Source organism: Lepidochelys kempii, chromosome 23 (genome assembly GCF_965140265.1).
Source record: "Lepidochelys kempii isolate rLepKem1 chromosome 23, rLepKem1.hap2, whole genome shotgun sequence".
NCBI lineage: Eukaryota > Metazoa > Chordata > Testudines > Cheloniidae > Lepidochelys > Lepidochelys kempii.
Window position 1 is genome coordinate 14,834,242 of NC_133278.1, and position 17,992 is coordinate 14,852,233.

The window sequence follows — 17,992 nt, forward strand, 5'->3', positions numbered from 1 at the left end:
TCCCCCCTCCCTGCGGGACGTACCACGCCGCGCACCACGGGAGGGCCACACGCAGGGAGCACTCAGGGGCAGGCCGAGCCCATCCCCGACGGTGGGAGAATTAGGGATTCGCAACCCCCATACCCCTAGGGGCTGGTGTTAAACTAAGAGGGCAAAAAAGGTGGAAGAAGGCAATCACCCCCCCCTCTTTTTATTTGGTACAGTCTCAACTGGAACGGCCCGGGAGGGCGCTACCATTACTGAGAGGGAGGACCGCCCTGAAAGCGGAGCTCTAATCCCCCTGCTTTACGGGACCCGCGGGGAGAGATCAATAATATATGAAGGGATATTATGACGCATTAATTAAATAAGCAGTCTGATGAAGGGAGCCCAGTAGCCAATCGATACTAACCCCCCAGTTTTTAGAATGGTACTTTCTCAACCGTCTTCTGTTTCCTCAATGGAAAGGTCCCCAATGGCCTTCTCCTCCTATGGGGGCTGTACCATTATAACCAGCAGCGGGGGGAGGCAATGACAGGCTTTTTCTACCTGGCAGCCAAACAGAGCCACAGTTTCATTCTCTATGTGCATCTCTAGCCTATTGAAGCACAAAGAGGAATATGGAAAGCGGGATAAGCCCTGTACTGGCCGGCTCTATTCCTCCCCACAATCCAGAGTGAGCTCGCCCGACCTCTTCTCTCGTAGCTGAGAGGATGGGCGATACCATTCAAAATAAGGGTGTCCACTTATATAATGGGACTGGGCCATAGAAACAAAGGGAATTTAAACCAGGATGTGTAACTCAATTAACCACAAGATGTAATTACAGGTCTGAGAGATGGGGAATTAAAAGGGCTGAGGAGCAGGGAGTCTCCATTCTCCCCTCCTACACAGGGAAGATAATGGTTTGACCCATTGAGAGGGGCCGGAGCGGTTGGGCGCTACCACAGAGCAAAGCGGGAGGGGGATATTTATATATCTGGACTCCAACATTTATAAACTATAAAAGAAACCAATGTATAACTTTTTCAGAACCCTATTTAAATATTAGCACTTGAACAAAGGGGTTTGGGTGAGAGGGGGCGTAATACATGGTCACACATAGAGGTTGATAATGGTTTAATCCGCAGACAGTACTGCACAACCGTTGGCCGCTACCATAAATAAAAACGAGGGGAGCAGATTAGAAAATAGGCTTCTACCAAAATAAACAGAGTAAGAGTGGCTCAGACGCGATTTATGTCAATTTTCAGGTGCCCATTTAACACCGAGAAGCGGGGTGAGAAGAGGGGGAGGCGAACCCCTTGGGGGTTAATAATGGTGTAGCCCGCGACCGTTGGACCCTACCATTAAACGCAATGGCGGGGTTCCATAAAAACGGGGAAAAGGGGGGTTAGAGAGGTGGACTATCCCTCCATTGTCCCTAAACACCCCTCCACCCCACCCATCCCCCATTATCCCCAAACACCCCTTCCCCCATTACCATCATACAGGACACCCCTCCCCCACCCATACCCACATCACCCCAAACACCCATCACCCCTCCCCCACCCTATCATACAGCACGCCCCTCCCCCACCCATACCCCCATTATCCCCAAACACCCCTCCCCATACCCCCATTGTACAGGACTCCCCACCCATCATCCCCAACACCCCTCCATCCCTGTCGCACCAGCCCCCCATTATCCCTGCACACCCCTCCATCCATCCACCCGTCTCTCGATTCATCCATCATACACCCATCACCAAACATCTGTCCACGTCTCCATCCCCATCCATCCATCCACCCCGCTACCCAATCCATCCATCCCCACACACCTCTCCAGCCATCCCTCCATCCTACACCTCTCCATCCCCAGACACCCTCCTTCCATCCCTCTATCATACACTCCTTCCATCCTTCCACCCCCACACTGACTCACTCGTCTATCCCCAAACATCCTCCATCCATCCAATCCCCCATCCCCAAACACACCCCTTCCTCCTTCCATCCGTCTCCACACACATCCATCTGTCTGTACAGCGCCTGGCGCGACGGGGCCCCAATCTTGGTAGGGGTCTAGGCAGCGCCCAGCACGATGGGACCCTGATTTTGGTCGGGGTCTGGGCAGCACCTGGCACGACAGGGCCCCGATCTCGGTCAGGGTCTGGGAAGCGTCTGACACGATGGGGGACCCTGATCTTGGTCCGGGTCTGGGAAGTGTCTGGCACAACGGGGTCCCAATCTCGGTTGAGATCTGGGCAGTGCCCAGCATGATTAGGCCCTGATCTCGGTCGGGGTCTGGGAAGCGCCTGACACGATGTGGGTCGCTGATCTCAGTCAGGGTCTGGGCAGCGCCTTGCACAACGGGGCCCTGGTCTCAGACGTGGCCTATAGGTGCTATTGCAATGCAATGACTCACCCTATAGAGTCCGTAACAGAGCAGGGAATGAACCCAGGAGTCCTGGGCTGTCTCCCAGAACCTGCTCTCCTGGCCCTTCTCATCAGTCTCTAGAGATCTTTCCCTTCCTAGCTGAGTCCCAGAGCCAGCGATGCCGCGGCCCCCGGACCATATGGCCGTGCACTGCAGGCTGGCCAGAGCGGGCATCTGTTCATTGCTGTCCTGTTGCTGTAGCTGGCATCAGGTTGGCGCCCCTGGTGCCACCTTTATACACATCCCGCATCACAATAGATAAGCAGGGCGGGGAAACACCCAGGGCTTTGGGGAGAGCTGTGCTGGAGCCCTTCCACTGCAGCAAGTGATCCCCTCGCTGCAGAGCTTGGAGATGGGATACCGGGCTAGATGAGCTCATGGCTCTGATCCAGGGAGGTGGGGGAGGAGAGGATACCAGGCTGTGAGAGGGCACCAGTTTTCAAAAATGGCAAGTAGATTTCCAAAAGTGGCTAGTAATTTTTTTCAAAAGTGTCTAGTGACGTCAAGCACCTTCTATGGTCCTGATTTTAGGGGCTTTCTGAAAACCAGGCCCTCTTTAAGGCATTACACAGTGGGCAACTACAATGATCCAGGCCCTCAAAAATTGCTAGATGCTTTTGTAAATCTTGAAGCCAAACAAGCCCAGTCTCCTACCCTCGAGAATGCATAGCCACCACAGCCTAAAGTTTCAAAAGTGGTTAGTACATGTACAAAATTGACTAGCAAATATTTCAAAAGTAGCTAGTATTTTTCCCCAAAAGTTGCTAGCAAATGTCCTAGAAATTATTAGTGCATTTTCAAAAGCGGCTAGCATATTTTTCAATAGAATATTATATTTTCAATAATGATTAGTGGCTATTTTAACATGTCTAGCACATTTTCAAGAGTGGATAGTATTTTTTTTTAAAGGAATAGTAAATTTTGAAATGTGGTGCTAGTCAGGTTTTGAAAATGGCTGGTCAGGTTTTCAAAGGTGGCTAGTACATTTTCAAAAATGACTTAGTAGATATTTTAAATGACAAGAGAGTTTTCAAAAGTGGCTAGTAATCTTTTCTTTAAATGACTTGTCAATTCTCAAAAGTGACTAATGCACTTTCAAAAGTGCCTAACATATTTTTCAAGAGTTGAGTACATTTTCAATTTTAAATGGCTAATACATTTTCAAAAGTGGCTAGTTAACTTTTTCAATGACCAGTACATTTTCAAACAGTGGCGCTTGTCAGGTTTTGAAAATGGCTGGTCAGTTTTCCAAAGGTGACTAGTGCATTTGCGGAAGTGGCTAGTCAATTTTTTTCAAGTGGCTAGTTCATTTTTTAAGAGACTAGTCCATTTTCCCAAAGTGGCTACTACATATGTCAAAGTGTCTTATGACTTCCAGTGCCCTGATTTCCATCTCTCTCTGACAACCATTCCCCTTTATAGACATTTCATGTTGTTCACCCCAAATCCTGAGTCACTCGTGCATGTGTCAGGCCAGGATTTTTGGCTGCTTGATGTGACAGTGGCTACAGGGCTAATGCCGTCAGTCACCACCCATTACTCCCGATCCTTTCTTGATTCCTCTCACCCATCCCTTCCACGAATAGGCCACACTTTCAAAGACAACTGGAGCAAACCTGTTTTTAAAAAGCAAATCACCATTGGCCTGGGGAACTCCCTGCTACAGGAAAAAACTGAGCAGGGTTCCAAGAAGGTATTCAGCTGGACAGAGAGAGAGACGTCTGGGTTAGCGCGGGTCTGTCTGCCTGGGAATGTGTGCGTTCTGTGCATCTATAAGCTACATCTCCCAGGGGCAGCCCTTCCACAAAATTGTGTTCATTTCCATTCCCCATTGCCCGCTGTCGATTTCCCTGTGTCCAGCCACACCACCCTTTTCCTCCCAATTCCAAGCGTCTGCCTCTGATTTCCAGATTCCCTTACATTCAACAACCACTGCGCGCTCGGCCAGCGAGGGCCCGTGATGCCAGATGTTCTACGGCTTTAGTCTGGGTCCCAAAGACCTCTGTGGGGTGATTGCCGATCCCGTGCAGCCGGGTGAATTGTGCACGGCTGCGTGGCCAGTGGCACAAGGCCTGACCTCAAGTCCGATCTTCAGATCCCAGCAATTGCACTGATGCATAGGGCTTTTGCCCTAACATTCCCACTCCTTCCTTCCTTCCTCCCCATCTCTTTTCAGCTCTTCTCCTGACGAAAAGGCACCGGAAAGGCTCCACCCACACCTCCAGGGGAGGGATTAGCCCCAGTTTGCAGACGGGAAAACTGAGGCATGGGGCAGCAAAGTCTGGCAATCTGGGCCACCCCTGTCCATCCCCAACCTTCACGGAGGGAACAGGATTGGCCTCTGTTCATCCCCCGCGCTGCTCAGCATTCAGATAATTGACTCCAATCCAATCTCAGGGCTGCATGGGTCGGGAAGGTTCCTCCCTCCCGATGCCCGCTTGCCCAGATGACTTCTGAGTTGTGTAGTCACCTTCCTCTGAAGCACCAGAGATTCTCCACAGTTAGAGATGGGACAGTGCTCTCTGAACCACTCCAGAGAACCCTTTGTCTAGATGCGTGGCTGGTGGGTCTGACTCACAGGGTCGCCAGGTTTGGGGGCAGGAAGGAATTTCCCCCCAGGGCAGACACCTACCCTGCAGCACAGGGCTCAGATCTCCTGCTGGTTTCATCTGGCCAGGGCAGATCTAAACTAATCAATTTCTGCCATAAATTGCAGGGACATCAGTCACAGTTGGTACCACCGTCTCTCCCATTCTCTGCTGTCTCCTGAGGCCTCAAATGCTTTGGTCTAAGTCACTGGGCTCCAGACTGGATGAGATTTGCCAGCTGGGACTAGCCAGGGCTGATCTAATGGTCCTGTCCAGCCTTGGATTAGCAATTTCCGAAAGCCAGAAGTACATTTTCCGAAGGGGCTAGCAAATTTTGAGGAAGGGCTAGCAAATCCTGACCCAATCAATGCACTTCTTTTGGGACACTCCCCACCCCGAATCGGGGAGCTACAGACTTGGCAAAGGGAACAATTGGAGAAAAATCTCTCGGGTCACATTGCGGAAAAAAGCCCCCGAGCCCTGTTTTTAAACGTGGCTTCAATTCCCAACAGTTGATTACTCTGCAAAGGAGCGTTCCCCGCAAAGGACAGCTTCATACTGGTATAACTGTGTCCATCGCAGGGCTTGTCAGAGTGAAATGTTTTCTAAGCACAACCTAACAAGGTCCCCATCCTGGCTCAGGAGGAAGAGCTGAGAATCCTGCAAACTTTCGGGAGCCGAAGATCTCAAAGCCAGTCCAGGGTGGGTGCATCAAAATGTTTCCTTTCAATTCCGAGCTTTTTTTCTTTTTTTTTTTAAATGTTTTTGCTGGTCAATTAACTGACGTTTCAGAAAGAAAAGTTGCTCTGAAGCAAAAAAAAAAAGAAAAGCCAATGTGTAAAGAGGGGAACCTCGAGTTAGAGCAGGGGTGATATTCCCTCTGGCTTTGGCCCTGGTGCGGCAGCTGCTGGGGTCCTGCATCCTGTTCTGGTGCCCACAATTCAGGAAGGACGTTGATCAGTCAGGGAGGGGTCAGAGAAGAGCTACAAGGATGATGAACGGGTTAGAAACCCTGCCTGAGAGTGAGAGACGCCAGCAGCTCAGTCTAGTTGGCTGAACAAAGAGAAGGAGAAGGGGTGACTTGAACCCAGTACCTGCGTGGGGGACAGAAATTTGGTACTAAAAAGCTCTCCAATCTTACAAAGCTCTTACGAGATTCACAGATCCTCAGGCCAGAAGGGACCATAATGAGCATCCTGTCTGCCCCCCTGTATCCCACAGGCTGGAGAACTGCCCCCCAATTAGTCCTAGGGCCGAGTGTTTAGAAAAACAGCCCAGCAGCCAGTGACAGAGAATCAATCACGACTCTTGGTCGATTGTCCCGATGGTTCACGGCTCTCCCCGTTAAACACTGGTGCCTTATTCCCAGGCTGACTTTGCCTAGCTTTGACCTCCTGCTGCTGAACTGACGGGCCCCTTATTAAATATTTGTTCCCCGCCTCGGAATCAAGTCAGCCTGTGGTAGCTGGAGTTGGGGTGTACACTGTAATGAGCGGGAGCAGGCTGCGTGTTTGAGTGGAGGCCGGGGGTCGGTAGCTCCCGTTTGCCCCATGTTGTCAGGGGAGGAGTCTTCCCAACAGGTGCTGTTAACTCGAGCACAGGCCTGTCTGTCCTGCAGCGCTCAGTAATGATGCTGCGCTGGCTGCATTTGAGGAGAGAACCCAGGAGTCCTGGCTCCCAACCCCCCCCCCTTTCCAACCCACTAGACCCCACTCCCCAAGCCAGGGAGAGAACCCAGATGTCCTGATCCCCAGCCCCATTCCAACCCACTAGATCCTGCTCTCCTCCCAGAGCTGGGAGAGAACCCAGGAGTTCTGATTCCAAGCCCCCCTCATTCCAACCCACTCCCCTCCCAAAGCTGGGGGAGAACTCATGAGTCACGACTCCCAGCCCCCTGCTCTAACCCCATGCCCCTTCCAGAGGAGGTGGTATCTTGGAACCAGGAGCACTATCCCCGTGTGGCACTGAGATGCAGCCACCTCTGGGGTGGAGCAGCAGGGGAACAGCCGCACTGCGGCAGCACACGAGGCTGGCAAGCTGTGGAAAGTTGGCCGTGAAGGGACGGGGTTATTCCAGGCATGCTTGGCTCAGGGCCTGTCGGGAATCTGGACAGGACTTGCTGTCTCTGCGTCAGCCTTCAGGAGGTTAAGTAGGTCAGCCCCGTCGGAGGCTGGCAGGGACAGCATCACGCTCTGCATCTAATTGCACCTGACGAAGCATCTTGGCTTCCAAACCAGCCCATCCGTCACTCCCCAGGAGCTCAAGGTCAGACGTGAGCACACAGGTTGTCCCTGCGCTTGTGGATAAAAAGGAGGGCTCGCCTGGTGCTGAGATGCAGCCAGCTCTGGGGCACGGCAGCTAGGGAACAGCTGAGCATAACATCGCATGGGGATAGGTCGCCTGGTAGTGAGATGCAGCCAGCTCTCGGGCGGGGAAACGCCCCCATGCTGAGCTGTTCAGTAATTTGCAAGAGGCTGTGAAGACAAGACTGTTGTCCTGGATCCCTTTCCGAGGCTGCTGTGGGGTCTAAAATGCGTCCGACATGCCAGTGGCCTCCTGTGGTTTTATATCCGCTGCTCCGGCTGGGTCATTAAGGTTCCTTTACTGACCCTCCTGCTAAATATCTGGCCAACAGGGATAAATAGAAACATTTCGCTGTAGGAAAAATCTAGAAGGAAGATACAAAAAGTGTCTTGGCATCAGCTGGCTCAGAACAAGGAGACTTTCCCCTCTAGGGGGTGCCAGCTCCCACCTGCCCCAAGGTGGGGCGCTGCCTAGCTCAGGGATGGCAGCGGGAGGGCAGGGGTATGCAGCAGTTTCATCACTGAGGCTGCAGCAGCCCCTAGCCCTAGGGTCGGGATTTGCAGCTGATTTGGCTTCCTGAATCAATGCATGTGTTTGTTTGTTTGTTTGTTTTCAAATGAGCACTTGACAACTTGGTGGGAGGGGAGTGGGGTCTAGCGGTTAGAGCGGGTGGGAGCCAGGACTCCTGGGTCCTCTCCCTGGACTCGAGGAGGGGAGTGGGGTCTCGTGGGTTAGAGCAGGGGCGCCAGGACTCCTGGGTTCTGGAAGGGGAAGGGCGGGAGTCTGAGGTTCTCTTTTCTCCCCTCTGAGCAAAAGAACTTTTCCTCTTTCCCACACCGGGAGTCGAACCCGGGCCGCCTGGGTGAAAACCAGGAATCCTAACCGCTAGACCATGTGGGACTGAGCTGCTGCTCCCTCTGTTGGAGCTGGCCTGAGGAGCGGCCGTGGGGCACTGTAGCGCCACCTAGCGGGGGAGCTCGGGAGAGACCCCACCCCACCATGGGGCAGCCCCACAACTCTCGGCTCCTCTCCGCCCATCCCTCGCCCCGCAAGGCCTCCGTGCCCCACCCCGCCGGCCCGAGGATCATTCCCCCACCCCCAGTGAAACCAGAGCGGAAGCGGAGCCGGCCTCTGAGCTCCTGCCTGCAAGGGGGGGGAGGGAAAAAAAACTGAAAAAAAAAACCACGGCTGTTCCCATACCGGGAGTCGAACCCGGGCCGCCTGGGTGAAAACCAGGAATCCTGACCGCTAGACCATATGGGAGGTGCTGGGGGAAAGCCCTGCACACAGGCACAAGTGATGCGTTCACACACCCCCTCTCAGCATCATGCCGGATTTCCAGCCTGCGCCTCCTGCCAGGGCTCAATCCTTCCTCTGAGGCTGGAGCAGCCCCATTGCAAGGAGGCCCCATGGAAAAGGGTGACACGCGTAGGGGGCACAACCCGGCCCCCGTGCTAAGGGACGTCACCCCCGTGCGAAGGGCCCTGGCCCCCATGTGAAAGGCTCCAGCTCTGTGCAAAGGGCCCTGGCCCCCGTGCAAAGGGATGTGACCCCCGAGCAAAGGGCCCTGGCCCCTGTGCAAAGTGATGTGACCCCCGAGCAAAGGGCCCTGGCCCCAGTGCGAAGGGACGTGACCCCCGAGCGAAGGGACGTGACCCCCGTGTGAAGGGACGTGACCCCCGAGCAAAGGACCCTGGCCCCCGTGCGAAGGGATGTGACCCCCGAGCAAAGGGCTCTGTCCCCCGTGCAAAGGGACGTGTCCCCCATGCGAAGGGACGTGACCCCTGAGCAAAGGGCCCTGGCCCCTGTGCAAAGGTTTGTGATCCCCATGTGAAGGGCCCTGTCCCCCGTGCGAAGGGACATGACCCCCAAGCGAAGGGACGTGACCCCCGTGTGAAGGGACGTGACCCCCAAGCAAAGGACCCTGGCCCCCGTGTGAAGGGACGTGACCCCCAAGCAAAGGACCCTGGCCCCCGTGTGAAGGGACGTGGCCCCCAAGCAAAGGACCCTGGCCCCCGTGTGAAGGGACGTGACCCCCAAGCAAAGGACCCTGGCCCCCGTGTGAAGGGACGTGACCCCCAAGCAAAGGACCCTGGCCCCCGTGTGAAGGGACGTGGCCCCCAAGCAAAGGACCCTGGCCCCCGTGTGAAGGGACGTGACCCCCAAGCAAAGGACCCTGGCCCCCATGCGAAGGGATGTGACCCCCGTGCAAAGGGCTCTGGCCTCTGTGAAAAGGGACATGACCCCTGTGCGAAGGGATGTGACCCCCGTGCAAAGGGATTGATCCATCTTTACTCTCCCTTCACCCCCCCACCCCCCCGTTTCTGTGCTCCGGGCCCTTTCAGCGTTGCCATGGCAATGGCAAAAAGAAAAGGGGGTGGGCGGGGACGCGGCCAAGGGAAGTTATCCCTGACAGACGGGCACCAGGGCCAATCAGAGGAGGACGTCGGGCAGAGGGGCGGGGATTGGGTTCTGGCTGCTGCTGCTTCCAGGGCTGCTGGGTGAGGGGGGGGGCAGAGAGATGGGGGGGCAGATATAGGGCAGAGAGCTGGGGGCCTGGGGGCAGGGGGATGGGAGGTTGGGGCCTGGTGGGGGCTGGGGTCCTGAGACAGGGGATGGGGGCCTGGTGGGAGGATGGGGATTGGAAACAGGGGATTGGAGACTGAGGCCCTGTTGGGGGGCTGGAAGCAAGGGGGTGGGGAAGCTGGGGGCCTGAGATGGGGCCCTGGTGGGGGGGTGGGGGCCTAAGAGCTTTTGGGGATGTGCCAAGGGGAGGCAGGGGGTCTGAGATGGGGGGATGGGGTAGGTGGGAGGATGAGGGAGGGGGGCTGAGTAGGTGGGATGATGGGAGCTGGAGGCAGGGGGATGGGGAAAGTGGGGGGCTGGAGGCAGGGGCAGACTGGGGGCCTGAGATGGGGGGGCTGGGGGTGAGGAGGGGGTCTGACCGGGGCGTGGAGGTGGTTCTGGAAGGGAAGGGAAGGCTGGGGCTGATGGGGGTTGGATGTAGACTGTGGGAGTTGGGGACCCAGGGCCATAGGGTGTGGTGTGGGGCAGTGGAGCACAGGGATGTGGGGAGTAACCTGGGAAGCAGGTGCGCTGGAACAGCTTTGAGAGACTGGGGCGGGGGGGGGGCTCTAAGGGTAGTGTGGGGCTGGGATATGTGGGGGCTACCGGGAGGATAGTGGGTGGGAGGTTGCGGGGCTGCGATCGGGGCTTGAAAGGTGGGTGGGGGGCTGGTGGGACTGGGATGCAGTGTGGGAGGATTGGGGGCTGGTGGGGGGCTGGGACATGGGAGGTTCTGGGTGGGGCACTGGGGGCAGGAGGCCGTGGGGGGTGAGGGCACTGGGGGCGGGCTCAATGGGGGGCTCTGGGTAGACCCAGGGGCTCATGCTCTGCTTCCCCCTCCCGCCCAGACCGACGGGACCATGAGGCGGGCAGGCAGGAGAATCTGAACTGGGCTGTGGGCCTGGGGGGGAGGCAGCAGCAAAGGCTGGGACCCTCCCCTGGCTCCCCCTTTCTCCTCTGGCGTCCGCACAGGAGGTGGCCCCATATGTGGCGGGCCAGAGGCGCTGGCAGAGATGGGACCCCTGCTGGGGGAGGACACTAGCCAGGTGAGCATGGGGCTAGTTGGCGACCCCTAGATCCACCCAGCCCCCCATCCTCGGGCTGGATGGGAGCCGCTGCCTCGGTTGATCTCGGCCCTTCTCTCCAGCAGGGGGCGGAGGTAGGGGCCGAGCCGGCGGGCTGGGGGGCCGCTGTGCAGTGGGGAGCTGAGGAGCCAGACGATGCGGACCCCATGCGAGTCCTCACACTGCCGCTCCAGGCCCAGCAAGCCATGGGGAGGATGGAGGAGTTTGTCTTTAAGGTAAGTGGCATGGAGCAGTGGTTGGGGGGAGGGGCTGGGAGCCAGGACTCCAGGGTTCTCTCCCCAGCTCTGGGAGGGGAGTGATGTCTAGTGGTTAGAGCGGGGGGGCTGGGAGCCAGGACTCCTACACAGCTATGCCCAGTCAGTTGTACCATGTTTGTGCTCTCTCTGTTCCGGTGCCAGGGGTGTGGGTCACGAGTTTGGGGGTGGTTTGGGGAAAGCCCAGCACGGGGCCCCTAGATGTAGCGATGTGGGGCCTGCTCCCCTGCTCCCCGTCCATGTGGGGATGACACTGTGCAGCAGAGGATGGGGAGGGGAGGGGAGGAGTTGTTCTGGGAGGGCCCCTCCTACTGCCTGAGCTCTTCGTCTGTGAGCATGTCCGTCTGTCTGTCCATCTCCCCCTTTGTCATTTGGCATTCCCGTCCATCTGTCCATCTGTCCACTATTGGGTGTTCCTGTCCATCCGTCCATCCATTCATCACTGAGCGTTCCCATCCATCTGTCCATCCATCTGTCCATTGATCACTGGGCGTTCCCATCCATCTGTCCATCTGTCCGTCCACCCATTCATCCATCACTGGACACTCCCGTCCATCTGTCCATCCGTCAGTCTATCCATCACTGGGCATTCCCATCCATCTGTCCATCCGTCCGTCCATCCATCACTGGGCGTTCCCATCCATACGTCCGTCCATTAATCACTGGGCGTTCCTGTCCATCTGTCCATCCATTCATCACTGGGCATTCCTGTCCATGTGTCCATCCATCCGTCCATTCATCACTGGGCGTTCCCGTCCATCTGTTCATCCATTCATCACTGGGAGTTTCCCATCCATCCATCCGTCCATCCACCACTGGGCATTCCCATCCATCTGTCCATCCGTCCGTCCATCTATCACTGGGCATTCCCATCCATCTGTCCATCCATCCGTCCATCCACCACTGGGCGTTCCCATCCATACGTCTGTCCATCCATCTCTAGGCGTTCCCGTCCATCTGTTCATCCGTCCATCCATCCATCACTGGGCGTTCCCGTCCGTCTGTCCATCTGTCCGTCCATCCATCACTGGGCTTTCCCGTCCGTCTGTCCATCCGTCCGTCCATCCATCACTGGGCTTTCCCGTCCGTCTGTCCATCCGTCCATCCATCCATCACTGGGCTTTCCCGTCCATCTGTCCATCCATCCATCACTGGGCATTCCCATCCAGCCATCCGTCCATCCCTCACTGGGCATTCCCATCCGTCTGTCCATCCGTCCGTCCATCTATCACTGGGCATTCCCATCCATCTGTTCATCCATCCATCCATCCACCACTGGGCGTTCCCATCCATACGTCTGTCCATCCATCTCTAGACGTTCCCGTCCATCTGTCCATCCGTCCGTCCATTCATCACTGGGCATTCCTGTCCATCCGTCCATCCATCCATCACTGGACGTTCCCGTCTGTCTGTCCATCCGTCCATCCGTCCATCCATCACTGGCGTTCCCATCCATCTGTCCATCCATCCATCACTGTGCGTTCCCATCCATCCATCCATCCGTCCATCCCTCACTGGGCATTCCCGTCCATCTGTCCATCCATCAATCCATCATTGGACACTCGTCCATCTATCCATCCATCCGTCCATCCATCTGTCCATCCACCACTGGGAGTTCCTGTCCATCTGTCCGTCCATCCATCACTGGGCATTCCCGTCCGTCTGTCTATCCATCTGTCCATCCATCACTGGGCATTCCTGTCCATCCCTCCATCCGTCTCTCCATCCCTGAGCATGCCTGCAAATCCATCCATCCATGCGGATGCCGTCCCTCCTCTTACCCCCGCACCTCTCAGCATCTCCAGTCTCTCTCCAGCTCTGCAGCCCCTCCATCCCCACCTGTCCCGTTCCCCTGGGCCAGTAGGGGCCGCCTGGGGGCTCGGGGTGTCCTGGCCAGGCCCTGTGCCTGCCCATGGGCCAGCTGCCCGCAGGGGCTCAGGACGTGGCACAGTGGGCTGGCAGGGGGCATTGTGACCTCAGCAGCCCAGCCATGCTGCCTGGCTTCCCTGAGCCTGCCCATGACAGCATCCCAGCTACCCCTGGTGGCAGGACCCTCCTCGGGTCTCTGCCCGGCCATGCCAGGGCCCACCCCAGAGCCAGGGGAGGGGATTGATCGGCAGGGCCGGAGGGGGGCAAAGGGGTTGGGGTTTGGTGGCAGCACGATCCCCAGCCCCACCGGGCTCGGCGCTTGGGCCCAGCCGGCCCCACCGGACCATGGGGAGCAGGGACAGGAAAGCAACCAGAGACGCCGGCACCAGCACTGAGGAGGACGAGGTCTGGAGAAAGGCAAGCAGCTGCCCGGGGCTGGGAGCCAGGACTCCTGGGTTCTCTCCCCAACTCTGGGAGGGGCGGGGGGCGGGTCTAGTGCAGGGGAGGGCAAACGTTTTGGCCTGAGGGCCACATCTGGGTATGGAAATTGTATGGCAGGCCATGAATGCTCATGAAATTGAGGGTTAGGGGGTGGGTGGGCTCTGGCTGGGGGTGTGGGCTCTGGGGTGAGGGTGGGGATGAGGGGTTCGGAGGGCCGGAGGGGGATCAGGGCTGGGGCAGGGGGTTGGGGCACGGGAGGGGCCAGGGGGGCAGGTTTACCTCAATCAGGTCCCGGAAACAGTGGTATGTCCCCAACTCTGGCTCCTACATGGAGGCATGGCCAGGCAGCTCTCCGCATTGCCCTGTCCACAGGCACCGCCCCTGCAGCTCCCATTGGCTGTGATTCCAGGCCAATGGGAGCTGTGGGGTGGCGCTTCTGGTGGGGACAGCATGCGGAGCCCCCTGGCTGCACTTACGCACAGGAGCTGGAGGCGGGGATGTGCTGTTGCTACCAGGAGCCGTGCGGAATGGGGCAAGACCCCAACTCTGCTTCCCAGCTGGAGCAGGGCAAGCCCCAGACCCCCACTTCCCGGTGGGAGCTCGAGGGCCAAATTAAAACGTTGGGAGGGCCAGATGCAGCCCCCGGGCCATCGTTTGCCCACCATTGGTCTAGTGGTTAGAGCGAGGCGGGGGCAGGGCTGGGTGCCAGGACTCCTGGGTTCTGTCCCCAGCTCTGGGAGGGGCAGGAAGGGTCTAGTGGTTAAAGTGGGGGTGGGGGCTGGGAGCCAGGACTCCTGGGTTCTATCCCGGCTCTCTCTGCAGGTGTGGGAGGGGCGCTGGAGGGTCTTCCCGCACGATGTGCTGCCCGACTGGCTGAAGGACAACGACTTCCTTCTCCACGGGCACCGCCCGCCCATGCCTTCCTTCCGCGCCTGCTTCCGCAGCATCTTCCGCCTGCACACGGAGACCGGCAACATCTGGACACACCTCATTGGTCAGTGGGACCCAGGCGTCCGGAGGCGGCGGGGAGGGCTCAGCAGGGATGCTCCAGCTGTGTTTTCGATGGGCACATCTGTGGCGAAGTGGGACTGTTCTTAATGTTTCCTCTGAATAGTGTGGGAGTGCCTCAGTTTCCCCTAGGCAGTTCTTAAGTCTCTAGGGGGTGGGGTAAGGGTGTATGATCGTTGCAGAGCCCTAGAGGGCAGGTGTGTGCAGGGGTCTGGACACAGAGAATGGCCGACACCTTGTTTCCTGGCCACTGATGGCCTGGGCCCTTCCCCCCTGCCAGGTGAGAGCTAAAGGGTTGGAGAACAAAGGGATCAGGTGACCTCCTGGCCCGGGAAAGGGACAAAGCCCAGAGGAGGGGGGGCTGGAGGGAGTTTCAGTTTTGGGGCTGGCTGGGACATGGAGTGAAGGGCAGACGTGGTTGTCTGGCTCCCTGCCCCCCAAAATGGACCCAGCTGAGGGGTCCTGTTCTCTGCACCTACAAGTTCTGTGTTAGACCATGTTCCTGTCGTCTAATAAACCTCTGTGTTACTGGCTGGCTGAGAGTCCCGTCTGACTGCGGAGTTGGGGGGCAGGACCCTCTGGCTTCCCCAGGACCCTGCCTGGGCGGACTCGCTGGGGGAAGCGCACGGAGGGGCAGAGGAGGCTGAATGCTCCGAGGTCAGACCCAGGAAGGTGGAAGCCGTGTGAGCTGTGTGTCCTGCAGATAGGCTGCTCCCAGAGAGGAGACTTCCCCAAAGTCCTGACTGGCTTCATGGGGAGCAGTTCCAGAGCATCGCCCGGGGACTCCGTGACAACATCTCAGCGCCAGGCGAGCTGTCCCCATGTGGCGTTATGTGCGGCTGTTCCCCAGCTGCCCTGCCCCAGAGGTGGTTGCATTTGGACTCTCCTCTCCTCCCATTACAGGCGCCCTCTTCTTCCTCGTCTTGGGCATTGGCTACATGTTCAGCCCCAACATGAATTACAGGGCCCCCGTCCAGGAGCGGGTCGTCTTCGGGACGTTTTTCCTGGGGGCCACCCTCTGCCTCTGCTTCTCCTGCCTCTTCCACACGGTGTACTGCCACTCGGAGAGAGTGTCCCGCACCTTCTCCAAGTGAGCACCCAGCCCCGGGGGCGAGGCACTGCCAGGCCGGACGCCTGGGTTCTTCTAGCCACCAATCAGGAAAGGAAGTGGAATCTGGGGTGGCCCGGTCGGGGCTGGGAGCCAGGAATTTTTAGATCTCTCCCCAGCTCTGGGAGGGGAGTGAGGTCTAGTGGTTAGAGCGGGGAGATGGGGGGCAGCCAGGTCTCCTGGGTTCTTTCCCTGGCTCTGGGAGGGGAGTGGGGCCTAGTGGTTAGAGCGGGGGGGTGGCAGCTAGGTCTCCTGGGTTCTTTCCCTGGCTCTGGGAGGGGAGTGGGGCCTAGTGGTTAGAACGGGGAGCAGCCAGGACTCCTTGGTTCTCTCTCTGGTTCTGGGAGGGGAGCGGGGTCTGGTGGGTTAGAGCAGTGCCGGGCCTGGGAGCCAGGACTCCTGGGTTCTCTCCCCAGCTCTGGGAGGGGAGTCATGTCTGCTGTCCCCGCAGGCTGGATTACTCGGGCATCACACTGCTGATCGTGGGCAGCTTCGTGCCCTGGCTGTATTACTCCTTCTACTGCTCGCCCCAGCCCCAGCTCATCTACCTCATCATCGTCTGCGCGCTGGGGGTCACAGCCATCACCGTGTCCCAGTGGGACCATTTCGCCACACCCCAGTACCGCGCCGTGCGGGCAGGTGAGCGCCTGGATTGGAGGGGCTGGCCCTGGGGCAGGGGGCAGGGCACAGGGTGCTGGCAGTGGGATAAGGGGCTGGGCACAGGAGGTGGCCGGGGGCTGGCAGTGGGGGCAGGGGGTGGCTGGACAAAGAGGGGGGCTGGGAGGGCAGGGGGCTGGGCATGGGCTGGCAGTGGGCGCAGGGCACCGGGGGCCGCTGGCAGTGGGCGCAGGGCACCGGGGGCCGCTGGCAGTGGGGGCTGTGGGTCGGGCACAGGGGGCACTTGGAGGCGGGCACGCACCCTGACCCCTCTCTCTGCCTGGCGGCAGGCGTGTTTCTGGGTCTGGGGCTCAGCGGGCTGGTGCCCACCCTGCACTTCATGCTGGCCGAGGGGCCGGTGCGGGCGGTGACGGCCGGGCAGATGGGCTGGCTCTTCCTCATGGCGCTGCTCTACATCCTGGGCGCGGTGGTGTACGCCGCCCGCGTGCCCGAGCGCTTCTTCCCCGGCAAGTGCGACATCTGGGTGAGTCCCCCCTGCACAGCCTGCTGGGAGCCCGGACGCCTGGGTTCTCTCCCGGGGCTGGGAGGGGAGGGGGGTCTAGTGGTCAGAGCAGAGTGGGGCTGGGAGCCTGGATGCCTGGGTTCTCTCCGCAGCCTTGCTCCAGGCTCTGTGTGTCCCTAACCCGTGCCCTGGGTGGGGCAGGGCTGATCCTTACCCCCATCCTGGGGGAGGTGGGTGCCCAGGGAGGGGGGCGGGGCCTGGTTTGCTCCTGCCAGGGGAGGTGGGCGGAGCCAGGCTCACCCCTCCCCCTTTCTCCCCCCCTCCCCGCAGTTCCACTCCCACCAGATCTTCCACGTGCTGGTGGTGGCGGGCGCCGGCGTCCACCTCCACGGGGTCTCCCAGCTCCAGGCCTTCCGCTCTTCACTGGGGGGCACCTGCACCAAGAGCACTGTGCTGTGACCCCCCCCGGACCCACTGGATCCCGCCCCGGGGGGCCTGGCCCCGGGCGACCAGATCCCACCCCGGGGGACGTGGCCCCGGGTGCCGAGCGACCAGATCCCACCCCGGGGGGCCTGGCCCCGGGTGCCGAGCGACCAGATCCCACCCCGGGGGGCCTGGCCCCGGGTGCCGAGCGACCAGATCCCACCCCGGGGGGCCTGGCCCCGGGTGCCGAGCGACCAGATCCCACCCCGGGGGGCCTGGCCCCGGGTGCCGAGCGACCAGATCCCACCCCGGGGGGCCTGGCCCCGGGTGCCGAGCGACCAGATCCACCCAGAGGATGTGGCCTGGCCCCGGGTGCCGAGCGACCAGATCCACCCAGAGGATGTGGCCTCAGATGCCAGTGGAGGAGAGCTGCCACGGGAGGCGTGGCCTCCGGCACCGACCAACCAATCCCAGCCTCAACCAGTCAATCACGCCAGGGGAGGTTGCCGCCTTTAACACCAACTGACCAATCGCAGCACTGGATTCAGGGCCTCACTCGCCAACCAAGCCTGTCCTCCAGCAGCCGATCACATGACAGAAGGCGGGCCCTCAGATGACAACTGACCAATTGGCCCACTAGGAGTGTGGCCTTGGACCCTGACCAACCAATCAGACCATGGAGTAGTGATAGCTGATCCTGACTGACCAATTGCCCCAAATGGGGCGTGACCTAAGACTCTGACCAACGAATCACACCACATGGGGTGTGGCCTCAGACACCAACCAACCACTCATGCCATGGACTTGTGATGTTACACAGTAACCAACCAAT

At 58.9% G+C, this 17,992-nt stretch overlaps 1 protein-coding gene and 2 non-coding genes across 3 annotated transcripts; 1 reads left to right on the forward strand and 2 right to left on the reverse strand.

The window, feature by feature from the left end:
* Nucleotides 1–8,115: 8,115 nt before the first annotated feature.
* On the reverse strand, nucleotides 8,116–8,187 carry TRNAE-UUC (transfer RNA glutamic acid (anticodon UUC)). Its single transcript has one exon. It is a non-coding gene; the product is annotated as a tRNA-Glu (tRNA).
* Nucleotides 8,188–8,478: 291 nt separating this feature from the next.
* On the reverse strand, nucleotides 8,479–8,550 carry TRNAE-UUC (transfer RNA glutamic acid (anticodon UUC)). The gene has a single exon. It is a non-coding gene; the product is annotated as a tRNA-Glu (tRNA).
* Nucleotides 8,551–10,305: 1,755 nt separating this feature from the next.
* Nucleotides 10,306–17,985, forward strand: LOC140902327 (adiponectin receptor protein 1-like). The gene is given in 9 exon segments (XM_073322300.1): nucleotides 10,306–10,378; nucleotides 10,701–10,825; nucleotides 10,827–10,898; nucleotides 11,000–11,152; nucleotides 14,324–14,495; nucleotides 15,413–15,599; nucleotides 16,069–16,256; nucleotides 16,565–16,758; nucleotides 17,068–17,985. Coding segments are annotated over 9 exon segments (1,245 nt in total). The 5' UTR covers nucleotides 10,306–10,353; the 3' UTR covers nucleotides 17,197–17,985.
* Nucleotides 17,986–17,992: the final 7 nt, after the last annotated feature.